Source organism: Equus przewalskii, chromosome 9 (genome assembly GCF_037783145.1).
Source record: "Equus przewalskii isolate Varuska chromosome 9, EquPr2, whole genome shotgun sequence".
In the NCBI taxonomy this organism is placed as follows: Eukaryota; Metazoa; Chordata; class Mammalia; order Perissodactyla; family Equidae; genus Equus; species Equus przewalskii.
The window spans coordinates 6,931,162-6,950,991 of NC_091839.1; the positions used below are offsets into that span (position 1 = coordinate 6,931,162).

The 19,830-nt window shown below is 49.8% G+C and overlaps 1 protein-coding gene across 7 annotated transcripts; it reads left to right on the forward strand.

Moving 5' to 3' along the window:
* The first annotated feature begins 87 nt into the window (after positions 1-87).
* UPK1A (uroplakin 1A) lies at positions 88-18,911 on the forward strand. 7 transcript variants are annotated; one of them, XM_070557397.1, is made up of 9 exons: positions 88-133; positions 10,763-11,099; positions 11,380-11,464; positions 12,804-13,004; positions 15,688-15,762; positions 15,880-15,987; positions 16,735-16,914; positions 18,182-18,265; positions 18,347-18,911. In XM_070557397.1, exons 3-9 carry the CDS (start codon positions 11,384-11,386, stop codon positions 18,389-18,391), a joined length of 774 nt encoding a protein of 257 aa, XP_070413498.1. In that variant the 5' UTR covers positions 88-133; positions 10,763-11,099; positions 11,380-11,383; the 3' UTR covers positions 18,392-18,911. The 7 variants fall into 7 exon arrangements, with proteins under 7 accessions (XP_070413498.1, XP_070413495.1, XP_070413492.1 ...); XM_070557396.1 differs by lacking the exon at positions 88-133 and adding an exon at positions 9,406-10,338; XM_070557394.1 differs by having other exon boundaries at positions 10,763-11,464; positions 12,342-13,004.
* Positions 18,912-19,830: the final 919 nt, after the last annotated feature.

Genomic DNA, 19,830 nt, shown 5'->3' on the forward strand with positions numbered 1-19,830 from the left:
AACTCCTATGTACCCATCACCTGTTTTCAACAGTTATCAACAAATGGCCAGGCAGTTTCATCTCTAAGTACTCCTCTCCCCATCTAGGTAATTTTAGAGCCAATCCTGGAGATCATATTTTATCCAGAAATAAGTAAGTGTATGTTTCTCTTGTAGAGATAGAGATTTATTTTAAACATAATCACACTACCATTATTACATCTAAGAAATTAACAGTAAATTCTTAATATCATCTAATAAGCTGTGTTCTGCACAATGTGAAATTTCTCTCTTTGTTCTTGGCCTCCTCATTGATGTTGATCATGGTGATTGGAAGTCATTTAAATTAAAGGCCAAATTAAGAAATGTTCTTCCTCGGTGACCCCAAGGAATTACCACACAATAACAGTCCCAAATAGTCACCAAATTTGTCAGCGGGAACTCCTGACCAGCTAAAGCACCGTGTTGTGGCTGAATTGGTGTTTGTTTCCTCAGCTGCTCAAATGGTTGTCAACAGACTTATCTGAAGCATATGCACAGGAGCAGAGCTGATTCTTGTGTTGAGGGAAGGTGGCCCTAGGGAGGGATCTCCGGAAATGGGAGATGGCTGCCTGTGAGGAGGAGGGGCTGTAAACAGGAGACCCTAGTGTGCACAGAGGGGCTGTGAGGCACTGTAGACGCTGAAGTTTCAGATGGAATTTCAGATGAAACGGAAAGTCCAGTGAGAAGTCACAATGGAGGACTTCCCCTCACCCCAGTCACCCAGTTCTGCCCAGAGGCTGCCACCATTAGCAGTTTCCCGTGTGTTCCTCCAGAGATAGCCCACACATCTGGAAGCGCTGATAAATACGTATTGTATATGTATTTGATTTGATACAGATTTGAAAGGGCTCTCCTGGCTCCTCTGATCTGCCACTTCCCCGCTCATGCAGCTCCTGCCACACTGGCCTCTCAGGGTGATGGGAACTGTGAGCTGATGAGCGGTGTCCGCGCAGGCTGGCCCCAACCCCAAGGCGTTTGCACTTGTGTTTGCTCTGCCGGAGCACCTCTCCACCAGCTGTCGCCACAGCTCTCACTCCTGTGTCCAGGTCTGCCGCAAACAGAACCCCTGGCCTTCCTGAACACTCGACCTACCCTTTCAACTCCCATACTCACACTTTGCAGCCCTTCAGTCAGTCCTTTTGTTTCTCAAACACTTAGCACTAATATCCCTTATATTTTACTACTCATCCTTGATAATTGGCCCCCCCACCACTAGAATATAATTTCCATGAGCACAGGGATTTTTTTTAAGAGTATATTATTCCCATTTTCAACACTTTATTATGAAAATTTTCAAGCATATGGAAAAAGTGAACAGTTAGTACAATGATTACCCTTACACCCACCACCTAGGTTTAACAATTGTTAACTTCGTGTCATATTTACTTTGTATGTGGATGCACGTTATTTTTTACTGAAACATTTAAAAGTAGTTTCCCAACATCTTGACACTTCGCTGCTAAATATTTAAGCATGCATCTCTGAAAAGTGACATGTTCCTTCATACCATTGTCATGCCTAAGAAAAACTAATGCTAGTTCTCTAATGTCTCGTATTCAAATTTCCCAAATTGAACCCAAAAAGTCAGCTGTATGCTGTTGTTTAGTTTGTTTTTTGTAGCGGAATCTAATCAAAGTTCATATTGTACATTTGGTTTTTAGGTCTCTAGTCTTTTTAAAAATTCTAGGATAGCCCCCAACCCCACCCCACCCACCCTTATAAGAGGGAATTTTTTTTTTTAGCTGAGGAAGATTTTGGCCTGAGCTAACATCTCTGCCAGTCTTCCTCTATTTTTTAGTATGTGGGCCACCAGCACAGTATGGCTGCTAACAGAGCAATGTAGGTCCATGCCCAGGAACCAAACCCAGGGCTCTGAAGCAGAGCACACTGAACTTAACCACTAGGCCACTGGGGCTGGTCTAAGAGGGAGTTTTAAGAGACCAAGCCAGCTGTCTTGTTGAATGTCCCCCACTCTGGATTTGCCTTATTGTTTCCTCGTGGTGTCATTCAGCTTCTTCTAGCATCTTCTTTGGTTCTTCTAAACTAGAAGTTGGCTTTAAAGGCTTGATTAGATGCAGATCAAGTATTTTTTGCAAGAATCCTTCCTGTGTGTATCTCCTTACCGCTTCCCATCAGGAGCTACCTGATGCCAGGTTGCCCAGTTAGTGGTGGCAGAGTCTAAACCCTGGGAAAGGTGACGGCCACTAGCTATGTCCTCTGGAAAGATGTGCTCTCCCTTTTTGCCATTGGCAAATGACCTGTAGGGTGATACTATGGGAAATGATTCGGCCGTGGCTCCCCAATAACCTTGCACATCTCCACATGAGCCACACAGGCAATGCTTACGTGTGGTCACACCCGAACCTTGGCAGGACACCCGTGATTCCTCCAGAAAGGAAGGGAGATAAGCAGTCTTGTCAAGAGCTGCCGTGAGGCAGTTTCTCATCGCCTCCCTCTCCTGTGGGAGACTGCTGAGGACCATTTCTCATCCATTGCCCTTGTATAGCTGCAGGCTGTAGAACCGCTCTGAAGCTACGCACTGAGCAGCTCACCTGCCTTACCTCAGGCCTTCCAACAACTCGAGCTGCTATTTTTACAAGAGAGGAAACTGACACTTCCATCCTCCTACCGGTCCATGAGGCTGTGGGTTTCCTTTTAGTGTATCTGTATGGAGAGGGTTCAGAGCACAAGACTGAAACCTCCCGAGGCCTATGGAGTAAACAGGAATTTAATATGAGCAACTTGATACAGGAAAACCATGGGATGATGTGAATTTGGATATAATATCACACCCTCATTTCCTTGTATTCATCTTGACATGACCCCACATTTTACAGGATTGAATATAGCTCTTTATCAGGCAAATCACAGATCTCCATTTATTTGGGCTCAGTTGCTAGAAAATTACCGTGTTCTTCTGGTGATGCCATGTTTCCTAGATTTCTCATGTTTCTTGCAACCCTCATTGCTGCCTCACATCTGAAGATTCACTCGCCTCCTCCAGTCTTACCAACTGGCTCTGGGCAAGAAATGCCTCCATCAGCCCTGGTAGCTTCCGAGGCTTTCTCAGACCTTCCCTATGGATGCGCCTGCTCCACACTGCTTGTTCCCTCCTGGGGGGAAGTTCTGAAGATTGTATGCCTTCTCTCAATCCTGCCAAGCCAGACCGAATGCTGACAGCCTCCCATCCTCCTCCCTAGGGCTGTGCTGAATCCTTAAGTTTGTGTGCTTTCTCCCAATCCCGCAGAGTTGCCTGACTTTCTGCATGGGTTCACTAGCATCTGCAAAGGCGCACCCCCGCGGCCCTCAGGGTTGCGCACAGGGAGCTGCCCTGGGGTAGAGGGGTGGGGGTGAGGCGTGCAAAGCACTGGAGGTGCCCGTGGGCCAGTTGGGGGATCCACAGATCAGGCATCGCCCGTGGCCCACGTGCAGTCTTCTTGATGTCTGTGACACGGTTAGTAGGATCCAGGTCCCTCTGATGCTTTCTGAGAACCTGGCTGTGCGTCTCCCAGCCGCTCCCTGCCCCCTAATTGGGCAGAACTCCTCAGGATTCCTCTTCAGTGCCTCCAATTTCGGATCTTTTTTTTGCCCCAGCGGTGTGCTGGAACTTCTGCTCTGGACCGCACTCTCATCTGTGGGTAATTTTCAAAATCAGTGTTCTTTACGGGGAAGATAGTAGAACAACTCCTCTTTCATCATTTTGATAATATCACTCTCTCGACCCTCTCAAAGGAACGAAAACTATGCAATAAAAATCAGTCTCTTCCCCACCTTCTCCTTTAGCCATAAGGAGGTGACTGTCATCGCTGGTTTCCTGTGTGTCCTTCCAAAGATAGTTTATACATTTGCAGGCAGGCCCTCCCTCCACCTGCCATCTCTTCGTTGTAGCCTGCTGGTCCCAGAGTTGAACCTTGCTTTTCTCCATTAGCAATAGTCCTTGGAGATCCTTGCTTGTCCATCTGATACTCTTAAATTTCTTCAAGTTGTATAGGTAATACGTGAATATATTCTCCTGGCTTAAAAAAAAAAAAAAAAAAAAAGGAAGCTCCTCCAGCAAAGTCAGTATACACTCAGAGAAGCAGGAGAAGATAGTGGTTAAGCGGGGAGGACTGGAGCTGACGGTCTGGGTTCAAATTCAGGCTCCACCACTTGCCAGCTATGAGACCATGGGCAAATTACTTGACCTCTCCGTGTCTCGCTTTCCTCTTCTGTAAAATGAAGTTAATGACACCTTCCTCGCAGGGTCATTGTGCAAATTAAATGAGCTGCTCCCTGTACAGCACTTAGAACGGTGCCTGATGCCGTGCGGAAAGGGCTTGGAGCAGTGCCCTGTGTGTTGGAAATGCTCTCTAAATATGAGTTGCTCCCGGCACATTGGTGGACACACCAAGAAGCTTTTCCTTCTCGCAGTCTTTGTGTGTGTGTGTGTGTGTGGTAAGAACACGTAACATGAGATGTACTCTCTTAACAGACTTTTAAGTGTACAATACAGTATTGTTGACTCTAGGTGCAATGTTGTACGGCAGATCTTAAGAACTTACTCATCTTGCATAACTGAAACTTTATACCCATTGATTAGCAATTCCCCGTTTCCCCCAGCCCCCAGCCCCCGGCAAGCACTGTTCTACTTTCTGCTCAGTTTGACTATTCTAGATGCCTCACAGAAGTGGACTCGTGCATATTTGTCCTTCTGAGACTGCCTTATTTCACTTAGCACCATGTCCTCCAGGTTCGTCCATGTTGTTGCACGTGGCAGGATGTCCTTCTTTTCTAAGGCTGAATAATATTCCCTTGTATGTATATGCCACATTCCCTCTGTCAGGAATGTTCTTCCCTGCCTTTTACCTGCCGGCCTCAGTCTCCTCCTCCAACATCCCTTCCTTCAGGAAACCCTCCTCTGTGCCCCTGGCTGGGTCAGCACCTCCTCTGAGCTCACACATTCACCTCTCTTTTCCCCTTTGTGGCCTGTGTTTCCTCTCTTGGTGCCTTGGTCACTTTAGCATCCTCTCTGACCGTGCTGGGCTGTCGCTCTCTGGTGAAGGTCTGTCTCCCCCATTCTCCTGTGAGCCTGTGAGGGCAGGGACAGTACTGTCTTGATCACTGCTGTGTTCCCAGCATCGCCCCACACAGGGCTGGGCATGAGAAAACTTGTTATGTGCACCGTGACCTTAATGCTTAGTTCAAGCCTGAGCGTATACTTGGTGCTCAATAAGTTTGAGAAGAAAATAAAAAGACCTCTGGCTACAGCTCCCTAGTGCATTTGTTATGAAACCAAAGTGGGTCCACTTCTTAGTGAGTTGAAATCAAAGCGAGGGCCAGCCCTGTGGCTGAGTGGTCAAGTTCGTGCACTCCGCTTCGGCAGCCCAGGGTTTCACCAGTTCGGATCCTGAGCACTGACATGGCACTGCTCATCAAGCCATGCTGAGGCGGCGTCCCACATAGCACAACCAGGAGGACCTACAACTAAAATATACAACTATGTACTGGGGGGCTTTGGGGAGAAGAAGAAGACAAAAAAAGAAGATTGGGAACAGATGTTAGCTCAGGTGCCAACTTAAAAAAAAATGAAATCAAAACCTTCACCAGAAGGAGTTGTCACACAAAGTAAAATTTATTTGCAGCAAATAGAGACCATGGGGAATTGTTTCCAAAGGCGTGGCTCCCCAAGCACAGGACCGCAGGGGCCTTTTATTTCAGATGGGAAATGAATATTCAAGAGGGAGAGGTGGGCATTCGCTTGCACAGGCTCAGTTGGAAAACATGCTTCCGCATACTTTACAGGTTATGGTAATAAGGCCTAAGCTCCTCCTGTGGCAGAGATCGTAGCATTAAAATGAAGCAAAGGTCATCTCTTGGGCTCTTCTCCGCCCATCTGGACAGGCATCACTCTTGGGTGGGGTTTGGACACGTTCAGGGCAGTTGGTGATTGCATCTCTTAACATAACAAAAAAAACAATTTGGAGAAACAGTTAAGTGCTCCCTTCAGTTATTTGGGACAATTAATCGGTGACACCTTCCTCCTTGCTTTACCACCTCACGCCACGTCTGGTCTCCCCCTGACTTCTCTCTTTCCCCCTTCCCTGCTTTTCTCTCTCCTCCTCATCCTGCACTTCATGCTGGCCCCACCCAGCCCTGAAGTCTCCCTTTCTTGGGCATGATAGTCACCTCTCCCACCCCTACCTATGAATTTCAGGCCCTCTGTTGCTCAGCTGACCCAAAGGAGCACCTGAGATTTCAGCCTTTACTTAGTGCCCAAACTTCAGGTTTCAGAGTGTTGCTAAATGTGCATACCTCTTTGCTGCCACTGACGACATTTTTCTGTAACATCTCTGCTAAAATGAATTCATTTGGAAAGGAAACTTTGACCCACGAAGTATTCTTGCAAAAACTGCATGAGCTAGAGCCACATATTGATGAATAAATCTCAAAACGTAATACTGAGGGGAAAAAGGTCAATTGCATGAGGATATGTACCATAAGATACAATTTAATTAAAGTTTACCAAAAAACCTAAAACTATTCTATACATTGTTGAGGAATATATGCATATACATTAAAAATATGAAAGCGTGCATGGGAGTGGAAATCCAAAAAGCTAATGAACATTTGAGAAGATCTGAAAAATCATTAGTAATAAGAGAAGTGAGAGTAGAAATAATGGCAGGTAGCACTTTACACTGAATTACTCTGTCAAAAACTAGAAAGCTGGATAATGCCAAGTGTGGGTGGCGATGGAAGGATACGGGAACACTCACAAACTGTTGGTTGGGGTGTGGAAGGGGCCACCTGTTGTGGAAAACGACCTGGCACATACGTATCTGTGGCCCAGCAATTCTGCTCCCTAAGAGAGACACGTGAGTCTCGAAGGGGCCGTGCGTGAGGGTGCTCCTTGCAGCAGTGTTCACAGTGGCAGTGGTGGAGGGGGAGTTGGAAGTAGCCCGAGTGTCCTCACTGGAAGGAGACGGCACACTGGAGGATGCACACCAGGAGTGACCCAAGCAACCATCTGAAGCCGTGGATTCAGTGTGCCCGGAATAATGTGGATGGATCTTAAAATTGTAGTGCTGAGCGAGGAAAGTAAGAGTCGGATGAGCTGTTTAACACCATCGTGGGTAAGTTAGAAAATGCATGCACAGAAAACAACGGTACCCATTTCACAAGAACACACTCAACAAAAAAGATATATATGAACATATTAGAATGTTTGCTAGTAGGGGCGCTGGAAGAGACTGCGATATGGGGATGTAAGGGAATAAATTAAATTTAGAAGAGCTGTCTTGTGGGGAATAATGAGCTGTAAACTGAGGGTGTAGGGTCAACTCAACCCATGACAACTGCGATCTGAAAAAGAAGCCAGGGGAAGGGGTGCCGAGGATGATGAGTCCCCAGTTTCATAGTGAAGTTGTCTCTGGGGCGAGATCAGGTGGCTTCAGATGCGAACTGCAGTGTAGGCTGCTTAAAAACAACCTGCTGGGGGCCAGCCCAGTGGCATAGAGAAGTTCGTGTGCTCTGCTTCAGAGGCCTGGGGTTCATAGGCTCGGACCTAAACACCGCTAATCAAGCCACACTGTGGCAGCATCCCACATACAACGTAGAGGACAATTGGCACAGATGTTAGCTCAGGGCAATCTTCCTCACACACACACACAAAAACCCCAAAAAACCTGCAGTGAATACCATAGAAAAATACTTAGATTTGACAAAGCTGGGTTGTGAGGACATAGGTGTTTGTTATGTTATTCTCTACGTTTTCTGGTATACTTGAAATATTTTATAATAAAAAGAATTTAAGGGGCCAGCCTCAGGGCCGAGTAGTTAAGTTCACGCGCTCTGCTTTGGGGGCCCAGGGTTTCACTGGTTCAAAGCCAGGGCATGGACCTAGCACTACTCATCAGGCCATGCTGAGGCGGCGTCCCACACAGCTCAACCAGAAGGACCGACAACTAGAATATACAACTATGTAGTGGGGGGCTTTGGGGAGAAGGAGAAACACACAAAAGAAGATTGACAACGGATGTTAGCTCAGGGCCAATTTTCGGGGAAAAAAAATTAAGAAAACTTTCCTCTCGCCACTGACCATGGAAAATAAAACATCTTATCTTAAAAATAAATACAATGAAAATAAGTTATTAAATTCTAGTCACACACTGAGGCCTCTCGAGACCTGCTCTAAGCAAGGTCAGAGGGGTGTTTGGGACACAGTAGCATCGAGCTGAGCCTTTTTCCATGGCAGCATCAGAGGGGCTGGAGAACTGCGTCAGCTTCTCATCATGGGGGTTTTGTGTCATTTCATGCCGTTTCACTTCATGTTGTGGACAGCCTAAAATCATTGCCCCCTTGGGAAAACACCTCTTTAACACATTGAATATGTTTCTTTGAAAGGATCTATCCTCTTTAGAAGGCATTGTAATAAAAAAAGAAGAGGCAGAAAAGTACATTATTGCGAGCGTACAGCTTGATGAATCTTCACAATCTGAACGCTCCTGTGCAAGCAGTGTTCAAATTAGGAAAGAGAAGCCCCCTTCCTGTTCCCTCCAGTCATGGTGCCCCCAAGGGTAGCCACCAGCCTGACTTTGATCATCCTAGATTGGTTTTGCCTCTTTAGAATTTCATTTGTAGACTCATACAATTGTAGTCTTTTGAGTATGGCTTTTTTCATTTAGCACAATGCTTTCAAGAGTCACCCCCGCAGTTGTGCGTATCAGTAGCTCGTTCCCTTTCGTTGCTGAATAGTGTCCATTGTGTGCATGCACCATAAGGTGCTTATCCATTCTACTGCTGAGGGGCATTTGGGTGGTTTCTGCTGTGGGCCTATTAGGAATACATTCACAGCGTTTGGTAGGCAGAAGTGGGTGACTTCTCAGGGACACGTGGCTGGGTCATAGGGTAGGCGTATGTCATCTTTAGGAGATCTCGGCATTGTGGTTTTTTAAAGGAAGTAATGAGCACTTCAAAATGTATTGTTTTGAAGACTGTCATATAATAGTAAAAAAGAATAATGAAAATTCAAATTTGACATCAAAGTAAACTGGCTTCATGTTTCAGAACAAAACAGATCCCTCTTATGACTGCTGACATGTTAATGGCCCCATTGATGACAACGTTTTGCTTTTACTAGACATTTTATGTAACTTCCAACCACTGACAGTTACCAAGTATTTGAAAATAAAAATATTTCATATTATTAGCATGGCCCTATTATTTTGCAAGTTATTTTGTTTTATTTATTATTTTTTTTTAAAGATTGGCACCTGAGCTAACATCTGTTGCCAGTCTTCTTCTTTTTTTTTTTTTTCCTTCTTCTCCCCAAAGCCCCCCAATACATAGTTGTATATTCTAGTTGTAGGTCCTTCTGGCTGTGCTATGTGGGATGCTGCCTCAGCATGGCCTGATGAGCGGTGCCATGTCTGCACCCAGGGTCCGAACCAGCGAAACCCGGTGCCGCCGAAGCAGAGCGCAGGAACTTGACCACTCAGCCACGTGCCCAGCCCCGCAAGTTGTTTTAGCTAAAACTTATAAAATGTACTTGACAGGTCATGTACGTTATTACTGAAATTTTCTCGTTAGTCTTTAATATAAATATAAATCAACAGAGAACTATTCCCCCCACACACAGGAAGATTAGCCCTGAGCTAACTACTGCCAGTCCTCCTCTTGTTGCTGAGGAAGCCTGGCCCTGAGCTAACATTCATGCCTATCTTCCTCTACTTTACATGTGGGACGCCTGCCACAGCATGGCCCGCCAAGCGGTGCCCTGTCCCCACCCGGATCCGAACTGGCGAACCCCGGGCCGCTGAGAAGCAGAACGTGTGGACTTAACCGCTGCGCCACGGGGCGGCCCCAACAACTGTTTTAAATGTAAAGTGGATTGACTGAAAACCAACGTAACCATTTCAGTAGGAAAATATCTCATGGGTGTTATTACCAAGCCAGTGTCCTGACAGTGGAATTTTAGTTCCCGTTTGTTTGCCCATTTCCCGCACACTGGGGGAGCCGGGGCTCAGAGAGAAAACGCAGTCAACGCCCTGGCCCACGGGGTTCAGTTCTGGGGCTTCCAAGCCCGCATTTTCGCCTGCGGAGTCATCCTCGCGCCACCAGGGGGCGCCATCGGAGAGAACGTGGGGCTCGCCGAGGGCGGCTGGGAGGCGCGGGCGCCGGCGCTCGCCAGGCCCGGAAGACGCGCTTTGCAGACGTCCCTGCACTCGGTTCCCACCGACACCCGGGAAAGTGGTCTGACGATTTCCGTTCTTGCAGGTGGCCAAGTGCGCTCGCCAAGTCGCGCAGCACAGAGGAGGCAAAACTGGGATTTGAACTTAGGTCTCTTTGATTCTGCCCCCTGAAGGCATTTCCACCCGTGGCTCCTCACTGTGACCCTGATTTGTCCGTGTGTGTGTGTGTGGAAGGGTACTTTTCTCCCACCAAGCCCATTCGGTGTGCCCTTCCCTTTTTCTAGCACGCCTCTCTCCCTCCTCGTTGTACACTCATTGAACACCCATCTCCTGCCGTCCTCTCCCCTCAGCCCAGAGCTGGTACATCAGCCTTCTGAACATCTTTCCACCTGCCCCCTCTCATCCCCATCTCTCTGCCTTGGTCCAGCCCTGTCCTCATCTGCTGGGGTCCCTGCCCTGGCCTCCCCCTGGGCTCCCAGCCTCAGAGAGGGGAGCCTCCAGCAGAGGAGGCCGTTCTGGGATTCAAGATTCACACTGGGGTCCGACTTGGCTCTCTCTCTCTCTGCTCCCAGGAAGGCCCATGCCTTAGAGAGAGACATCAGGTGGTGCGCTCATCCTCCCAACTCCACCCCCTCCACCTCCGCGGCAGCCTGGGAACTGGAGGACATGGGTGTGTCACCCTGCCCGTATGGCCAGACATGAGCACGATCTGGAATTTCAGGTCTATAAATCACTTGGGTTGGGGGGGCTCATAAAGCTGTTCTCCCATGCTTGTCTGCCTGCTTGGTCTCTTGTCCCCTCCTCCAGACACCCTGCCCACTTCCTTGGAGACTGACCCAAGAATGGGCCTGGGCGTATATAGGGAGCCACTGTGGGAAGGGCCTGCCAGAGAAGCTTCTGGCAGAGAAGGTGAGGAGGGGGCTCTAAGGGTCTGGATGCAGCAGAGGGAGCTGGGGAGGTCTGAGCTCTGGCCAGGGAGGCCCCACCAGAGCCTCGGTTTCCTCTTCTGTAAAATAGCCCACCACAGCGGTGGTGGGAGGCTGGGCACATTCAGTACCAGCCTGGACCCAGCAGAGAGTGGGAGCAGCTCCTGGGAACTGGGGGTGGAGTGGGGGTGGTGGGTCCAGCTGGGCCTCCCTCCCCTCCTGGCCTCTGCCTGGCCTCTTCCCCGCTCACCTGTCTCCGGCAGGACTATGGCTTCTGCAGCAGAAGAGGCAGAGAAGGGGTCTCCAGTTGTGGTGGGACTGCTGGTTGTGGGCAACATCGTTATTCTGGTGAGACATCCCCCAGTGCTGGGAGCCGAGTGGGTGAGTGTGGGGAGGGGGCAGTCCTGAGCCTGGGCATGGGGGCTGAGGGCCCAAGACTCCCCAGATGGCCAGTGCTATGGGCTCTCAAGCCAGAGAAGCCTGGATTCAAATCCCAGCTCTGCCTCTCCTCAGCTGTGTGACCTTGAGCAAGGGACCTTACTTCTCTGTGCCTGTTTCTCCATCTATAGCTTATGTTCTCATTGTGGGGTCTCTTGTGAGGATTAACTCATGTGTGCCCCTGAGCTCAGAAAAAGTGCTTGACAAATGCTGGCCATCATCATTAACATGATTAAGGATGTAAAGTGCCTCCTTGGCACTCAGAAGGCCCATGGTAATGAATAATAACAATGTCCTTTAATAAATGTTTAATGTTTTTAAAAAATATATGATACCTATACATGGCTCTGGAGCCAGACAGCCTGGGTTCAGATCCCAGCTCTGCTGCTTTCTACCGTGGGAACTGGAGCCAGTGATGTAACCCCCTTAGTTTTCTCATCTGTAAAATGGAGATAAAATAGGACCGCTAGGAGGATGAGATGAGTTACGGATTAATGTGCTTAGACCGGAGTTTGGCGTTGTGTTGGCTGTAACAACGCTAGACACCGCAGCTGCTCGCGGTGGTTATCACACAGAAGCAGTTGTGGGGACCAATGCCGGCGCACGGTAAGTCCCCTGTGGTGTTAGGTTGGCTGTTGTCAGAGGGATCCACAAGAAGTCTTCCTCTCTCCTGCTCCCCATTGTGGTGGGACTGCTGGTCGTAGTAGCCAGATTTTTGTTTCTCCGTTTCTTTATGCAAATAGGAACATATATACCTGTTTTTTCCCTTTCTTTCCCCAAAATGTAGCTCATGCCACATCCTGTTCCGTGCCTCTTGTTTTCTCCTGCTCTCAGTCTGTAGGCCACTCCACACGAGCCCTCAGAGGCTCATTTGTAATGTCCTGGCCATGGCCAGATTGCTGTGCTCCGGGAATAACAGCACTATTAAGGGAAGGTGGCATGACCCAGGATCTCCTCGGTGCCAGTCACGCGCTCCAGCTTTGCGGATGTGCTGTCTCCTTGTATTCTTGAAGCAACTGGCAGCTGGCCTGTAGTGGGGCAAGGGTCTGGCTGGGCCCTCCCTCCCCTCCTGACCTCTGCCCAGCTCATCCCTGCTCAAGGAAGGCAATGTCTTTGCCACTCTTGTTACATGCCCACTTTACCCAGAGGGCAGTGGAGGCTCTGAATGGGGAAGGCACTTGCTCACGGAGACTCGTGCAGCTGGGCTGCTGCCCCTGAACAGGGCTTTCTAACTGGCTGCCCTGTCCAGCTGTCAGGCCTGGCCCTGTTTGCCGAGACAGTATGGGTGACAGCTGACCAGTACCGCGTGTATCCACTGATGGGCGTCTCAGGCAAGGATGACGTCTTCGCTGGTGCCTGGATCGCCATCTTCTGCGGCTTCTCCTTCTTCGTGGTGGCCAGCTTTGGTGTGGGTGCTGCGCTCTGCCACCGCCGGTCTATGATGCTCACGGTGAGGCCCCACGAGGGAGGATGGGGATGGGTGGCCACGAAGATCATCATCACAGATGATGTCAAAATATCAGTTACCAGCACAGTCGCTAGGTGTGTTCAGCATGACACCACTCGGCCTCACGGCAGCCAGTTTGTTTAATCTTCCCATAACTCAGTCACCTAGGCTCACTGTTTCCTCATTTTACAAAGAAAACCGGGCCACAGGGGAGGGAGGGAAGGAAACTCTGCACAGGAAGACAGCTCTTGAGTAGCAGGACTGGGGTTTGAACCTAGGATAGTTGGTCTCCAGGGTCTGTGCTCGCAAGCTCTGTTGATAACAATGACAACAATAATAATAGCACAGCTACCATTTAATAAATGCTCACTACATTCTAAATGCTTCACATGGACTAGTTCGTTTATTCCTCCCCACCCACCATGAGATACCAACACCACCATCCTCACCACCATCCTCATCACCACCACCACCACCACCACCACCACCACCACCACCACCACCACCATCACCACCACCACCACCACCACCACCACCACCACCACCACCATCACCACCACCACCACCACCACCACCACCACCACCACCATCATCACCACCACCATCACCGCCACCACCATCACCACCATCACCACCACCACCACCACCACCATCACCACCACCACCACCATCATCACCACCACCATCATCACCACCACCCCCGTCATCACCACTACCACCATCATCACCACCATCATCCTCGTGAGCCCATTTGACAGAGTTGAAACTGAGGCTTGGACAAGTGAAGTCACTTATCCAGGGTCACACAGCAAGTAAGTGACAGAGCCAGGATTTAAACCTGAGCAGGTCACCACTTGAGCCTGTTAAGTGTTAACTTAATCTCTGCCAAACATAATAATCACAACAACAATAACCCAACCTTCCGGGTACCTCTCATGCACCTGACACTAGGCTAAGCAGGTTAGGAGTGAGCTCCCTCAACCCTCCCAGAAGCCCTCTGAAGTTAGCACTTGTCTACCCATTTACCAGGTGAGGACACTGAGGTTCAGAGGCCAACAACCCAGGTGACGGGGAGAGCAGGGATTCCAATCCTGGCCCCACTGACGCAGAGCCAACACTGCTCTTCCTCTGCAGTTGAGGGCCTTTTAGACTCAATCAACAAATCAACAAATGTTTACTGAGCAAGAACCATGTGCCAAACCCTAGCTAGGCACTGGGCTATCTAGTGAGCAAACGTGAAAGCCGTTGCCCTGCAGAGGATGCTCTGAGCCAGAGACAGCAGAGACAGTGAACAGGGAAAAGAGATCTGGAGCTGGGAGAGGGGGAAGGGGAGGCCTCTCAGCCAGAGAAAGGAAGGCATGGGGAGGTGATGGAGTGAGCCGGGGGTGTGTCTGCAGGAAGAGCATTCCAGATGGAGGGAATAGTGGAGCAAAGGCTCTGAAGCCAGAGGGGCCAGGAGTCCAGTGTGGCTGCAGCCCAGTGGGGATAGGAGTTGAGTAAGAGGAGATGAGGGTGGGTGAGGGGAGGAGAACAGTGGGGTGAGCGTGGAGGATGAGGGGAGAAAGGGAAGGCGGGCCTATGCGGTGAGCCTTACAGGTCTTGGTAAGGACCTTGGCATTACTGTGAGTGAGATGGATCCATGGAAAGGCACTTTTCTTTTCCTTTTCTTCTTTTTTCCTTTCTTTCCTACACTTAATTCTCTGGCATAACAATTTAGCCAAAGCCCTAAAAGTTCACCCAACCTGTAAAAAAGAGGAAAAGAAAAGTTTGTATTTGTGTTTGTGTCTGTCTCCCCAGTTTGTCATTAACTATGACAGAATTTTTTTTTTAATTATTATGGGAAATTTTGAACATAGACTGAAGTAGAGTGAAGGGTTTGGTGACCCCTGAGAACCCATCACCTGGTTTCAGCAATAGCCACCCCAGCCTGGCCATCTTGTCCCCTCTCCTCCACCCTCTGCCTGCCCACATTCTTCTTTCCTGGGGTATCTGGAAGCACATTCCAGACACCAAGTCATTTACCTGTAAATACTCGAGCGCACATTACTCTGAGCGATAAGGACATTGTTTTAAAGCAGCCAGGCGAGTTCCGCCACAGCCTCTGCATCGTGGCTGTGGAGCTGGCACAGCCACCCCCACCCCCATTGCTCTGGGGAGATTGAGGGGTGAGGACAGCGGAGGATTCAGGGGAGGAGTGAGGGCAGCAAGATAGCTTTCGTTAAACACCAGTCAAAGAGCTTTTTTCTTCTTTTTTTGCACAACCACTGTGCCACTGGCGCACTGCAAAATCCATCCTAGCTCCTTTGTATCTACCTTCTAAGGCCCAGCCTGTGTTCAGATGTTTCTGTTCTCTCCAGAATGTCTTTATTTTCTTACTTTTCTACAGTAGACATGTATTTTACTGCACCCAAGCCAGTAGTTAACTTCGGGAAATACTTCACATCTTCTTTCTTGATTTCATTTCCCCCTAACACTGTATTATAAAAAATTTCAAACAGAAAAGGTGTGAGACTTGAACAGCGAACACCTGTATGTCCACCACGTAGACGTTACCATTCACATTGTCCTACGCTTTTTTTAATGGCATTTCTATCCATCGATCCACCCCTTGAGGGACGTGACTTCACAGGCTTCGCCCTGATCAGCCGTGCCTCATCCCTCCCTCCCTCCCTCCCTCTCTCCCCAGTACCTGGTGCTCATGCTCATCGTCTACATCTTTGAGTGTGCCTCCTGCATCACGGCCTACACCCACCGAGACTACGTAAGCAGCAGAGGCCAGGGGAGGGGCCTGACTTCTGAGGGGGAGGGGGATGGTCTTGAGCAGGGGGTGGAGGTCCACATCCCTCCCTACCCAGCCCCACTTCTCGGCCCTCCGCAGATGGTGTCCAACCCATCTCTGATCACCAAGCAGATGCTGACCTTCTACAGTGCAGACACGGCCCAGGGCCGGGAACTGACCCGCCTCTGGGACCGCATCATGACTGAGGTGGGCGAGGGCGGGCGAGGAGGGCCTGGGGCTCTGATCACAGAGCTGGATAGGGCTCCCACTACGCCCCCTGGTAGATGGTATCTACTCCTGTGGTTTTTATGAGGGAGGGGCTCTGGTTATTGACATTTTCCAGATGAGTAAACAGGCCCAGAAAAGGGCAAGGCACTTGCCCAGGGTCACACAGTTAGTAAGATCCAGGGCCCCTGCTCTTAACCCTTAACAGATACTGTCTCAATAATGATGATGATGATGATGATGATGATGATGATAACCAATGTTTAATGAGCACTAACTTTTGTTTGGCAGTGTTCAATGCACTTTTAAAGCCTATTTAATCCTCACAACCACCTCATAAGGGAGATCGGCCTTTTAGCTGATGAGAAAACCAAGCTGATGGGTGGCTGGTAGGTCACAGAACCAGAAGGACTCAAACCCAGGCCACCAGGTTCCAGAAGCCACATTCTTAATTAAACTCAACATGACCCAGCAGCGCAAGAGAAGAATATTGAGGCCCCAAGGAAAATGAGGTCCCAATTTGGCTCAAGTCATGCATCTAGCCAGGATTGGAACCCCTGTTTGAAGCAGCCTATGTTTTCATCATTCGAGGGCCACAAATTAAGCACCCACAGGGGCCAGAGGAAGCCAGGAATCTGCCTTTTGGTGGCTAGCATTCACTGTGTGACCTCAGGCAAGCAGCTGTCCTCTCTGAGCCAGAGCCTGCCTGACCCCTGCCTTTCTCTCCAGCAAGAGTGCTGTGGCACATCTGGTCCCATGGACTGGGTGAACTTCACATCAGCCTTCCGGGCGGCCACCCCGGAGGTGACGTTCCCCTGGCCCCCACTGTGCTGTCGCCGGACTGGCAACTTCATCCCCCTCAGTGAAGAAGGCTGCCGTCTGGGCCACATGGACTACCTGTTCACCAAGGTGTGTCCCCTCCCCCCTGCTGCCCCTGTCTGACCGTCTGTCTGGCCCTCTCTGGTTCTTTTGTCTCTTCCTCCCTCCCACTGCCTGTCTGCCATCTCCTCCTGCCCTTTCTGGCTTTCTCCTTTTCCCTCCTCTCTCTGGCTCTCTCAACTCTCTCTCCATCTGTCCCTTCCTCCCTCTGCAAGTCAGCGGGCTGCACACAGGCTCCGTGTAATCCAGACCCGGCACCTGAGCTTTCCTCAGCTTTTCTGGGAATGACAGCAACAGTAAGAATGACAGCAGCACCGCTCCGATAACAGCCAACATTTATGGAGCCCTTTCTTTGTACCAGGCATCCTTCTAAGTGCCGTGGTCTTCTGAGGTCCAGATTATGATTGTCCCATCTGACAGCTGGTGGAACTGAGAGGGCGCTCAGTGAGGGGTGGAGCAGGGGTTTGATTGTGGGCAGTCAGGCCCAGCCAGGTCTTTAACAGTTTTCACACTGCAATGCGAGTGCAGAGGTGGAGAGAGACCAGAGGAGGTTAGACTGAGAGGAGAACTGGTCCCAGGGGTCCCTCTGGCTGCTTTGGGCTGCCTGGGGGCCCTTCAGCGGCATTGCTTAGAGCAGGTGTCACGGAGAAGGGAGCCGTGCAAACCGTCACCTCCATCAGTCGGACAGCGGTTTCCTGAGCCCTGACTTCCGGGCATCATCTCGTGGAACCCCCACGAGTGCTTTCGGAGCGCAGCGCTGCCACTCCACAGATGGGAAAACCGAGGCTCAGAGGGTCAGAATCATGCCTAGGCCCCGCAGCCAGCAAATGGCAGAGCTGGCCCCCAATTCAGTCCACCTGACTCCAGGACACACACCCCGAACCTTTGCTCTTGGCTGCTTCTGAGTTGGGGCAGGGGTCACCAGGAAGGTGACTCTGGTGTGGGGCTCTGGCTCCACTCGGCCTCATCTCTGTATGAGGAGGGGCCAGAACCGGACTGATCCAGAAGGCATATTTCAAACCCTTGGAACTCGTGGGCAGCATGGAAAGCAGTCTCCAAACAATGTCACTCTCAGACTGTCACAGCCACCATCAGGGTGGCACCTACTTGCACAGGGTTGCATCCCTGGCTCCCCAAAACTACCCTGGGAGGTGGACACTGCCCTCATCCCCACTGACAGATGGGAAAACCAAGGCTCCAGGAAGGAAGGGACCTTCCCGAGGGCGCCCAGTGACTCTTGCTTTCGGCAGCCAGCCTCCCTGGGCATTTTTCAAATTCCCATTTTCCCCCTGCCCAGGGCTGCTTCGAGCACATCAGCCATGCCATTGACAGCTACACATGGGGCATCTCGTGGTTTGGGTTTGCCATCCTGATGTGGACGGTGAGAGGCGGGGGCCTATGGACTGGGTGGGGTGGGGATGTGGGGCTGGAGCATCCCTCACCTGACTGCCTCCTCCTCCAGCTCCCTGTGATGCTGATAGCCATGTATTTCTACACCACCTTATGAGGAACACGAAGCGAAGGCCACTTGTGCACCTCACCTCCTCCTACTCCTGCTTCCTCCAGCTGAGGCCTGGATGGCTGCCTCACTTCTGCCCCGCCCACTTCCCTCACCCTTCCCCTCCTTCCACTCCAAAGATCTTTTACCAGGTTTCTGAGCCCTGCTGGGACACGGAGCTGCCCTGAAACCCCTGGACATATGTGCAAGGACCCTTAGCCCTTAAGCTCATTTCACTTGGCTGATTCCTGGCCCATCTCTGAGTGTCAACTTAAAGTCCTGTCCTCAGGAGACCCTTCCCTGATCCCACCACCGCATCCACAGGTGCCTCTCTTGTCGCTCCCTGAACTCCTCCTTCATCGTGGGGGTCGCCATCATTGGTGAAGAGTTTGCGATTATCTGTTTAAGCTCTGGTAGACTGGGATTGCTGTGAGGGGACGGACAAGTTCTGTCATGGCCTCTTTATTGTTACCAGCATCACCCAGCACAGGGCTAAGCATGGGTGTTCAATAAATACTGGTTGAATGAATTATTTGTTTTCTTCTTGGGCAAAGGTGAATGAACAAGAACTCTTCCAATGGAAGTGGCAGAAACCCAAATGGCACTGACTGAAACATAAAATGGAATTTATTGGCTCATGTAACTGAGTCAATAGGGCTCGCTTCAGGCATATCTGGATCCAGGGGTTCAGTCTAGGTTTCCAGAAAACCGGCTTCATTCTCAGGCAGGATTTCTCTGGTAACATCAGGCTTGCATCTTCAGAGCTAAGCAACACAGCAGCGAGAAAGAGCGTCTCTCCCAAGAGCTTTAGGCAAGGTCAGGGATTAAATCTCTCTGTCTTGGTTTAGGTTCCAGGCCCATCCTTTGGTTGGGGGAAGGGAGGGCACCAGGATTAATAATCCTGCTAAGGATGCAACCAGGGCTGGTATTATGAGGGGGGAGTGTTCATCAAAGGAAAATCAGAGTGCAGGGCTGTTGGGCCCGCACAGGCCACAGACATCCTCCCCCCAGGGGCTCTAGCTTGCAGGAAGTTCTCTAAGGGGTACAGGACAGCAAACAGTTTAAGAGTTTTGTCATCACTCTTTTGTCATCTCTGAAGCAGGCTCATCCTCGGGCCATTTTACAGCAATTAGGCCCTGCCAGGAGAGCCTGGCTTTCTTCCCCATGGGATGAGGTTTCTAGGGGTCCTCATTCACTCCACTGTCTGCAGCTGGTCTGCAAATGCTGAATACAGATGTTAGGTTTTTTCCCATTTTTATTTTAATTAATTAGTTTATTTTTATTATTTATTATTTTTTTATTGAGGTCATATTTGTTAATAATATTATATAAATTTCAGTGTACATCCTTATATTTTGACTTCTGTATAGACTGCATCATGTTCACCACCAAAAGTCTAGTTGCCACAGATGTTAACTTTTTAAAATATACCTTAAAAAATCTGTAAT

Excerpts from the sequence above, each read along its gene's own strand:
- UPK1A (XM_070557391.1), top strand. The coding sequence starts at position 10,958 with ATGCTTGTCTGCCTGCTTGGTCTCTTGTCCCCTCCTCCAGACACCCTG. Across the intron at positions 11,465-12,803 it reads TGGGCAACATCGTTATTCTG|CTGTCAGGCCTGGCCCTGTT; the intron begins GTGAGACATCCC and ends TGCCCTGTCCAG. Across the intron at positions 13,005-15,687 it reads GCCGGTCTATGATGCTCACG|TACCTGGTGCTCATGCTCAT; the intron begins GTGAGGCCCCAC and ends CTCTCTCCCCAG.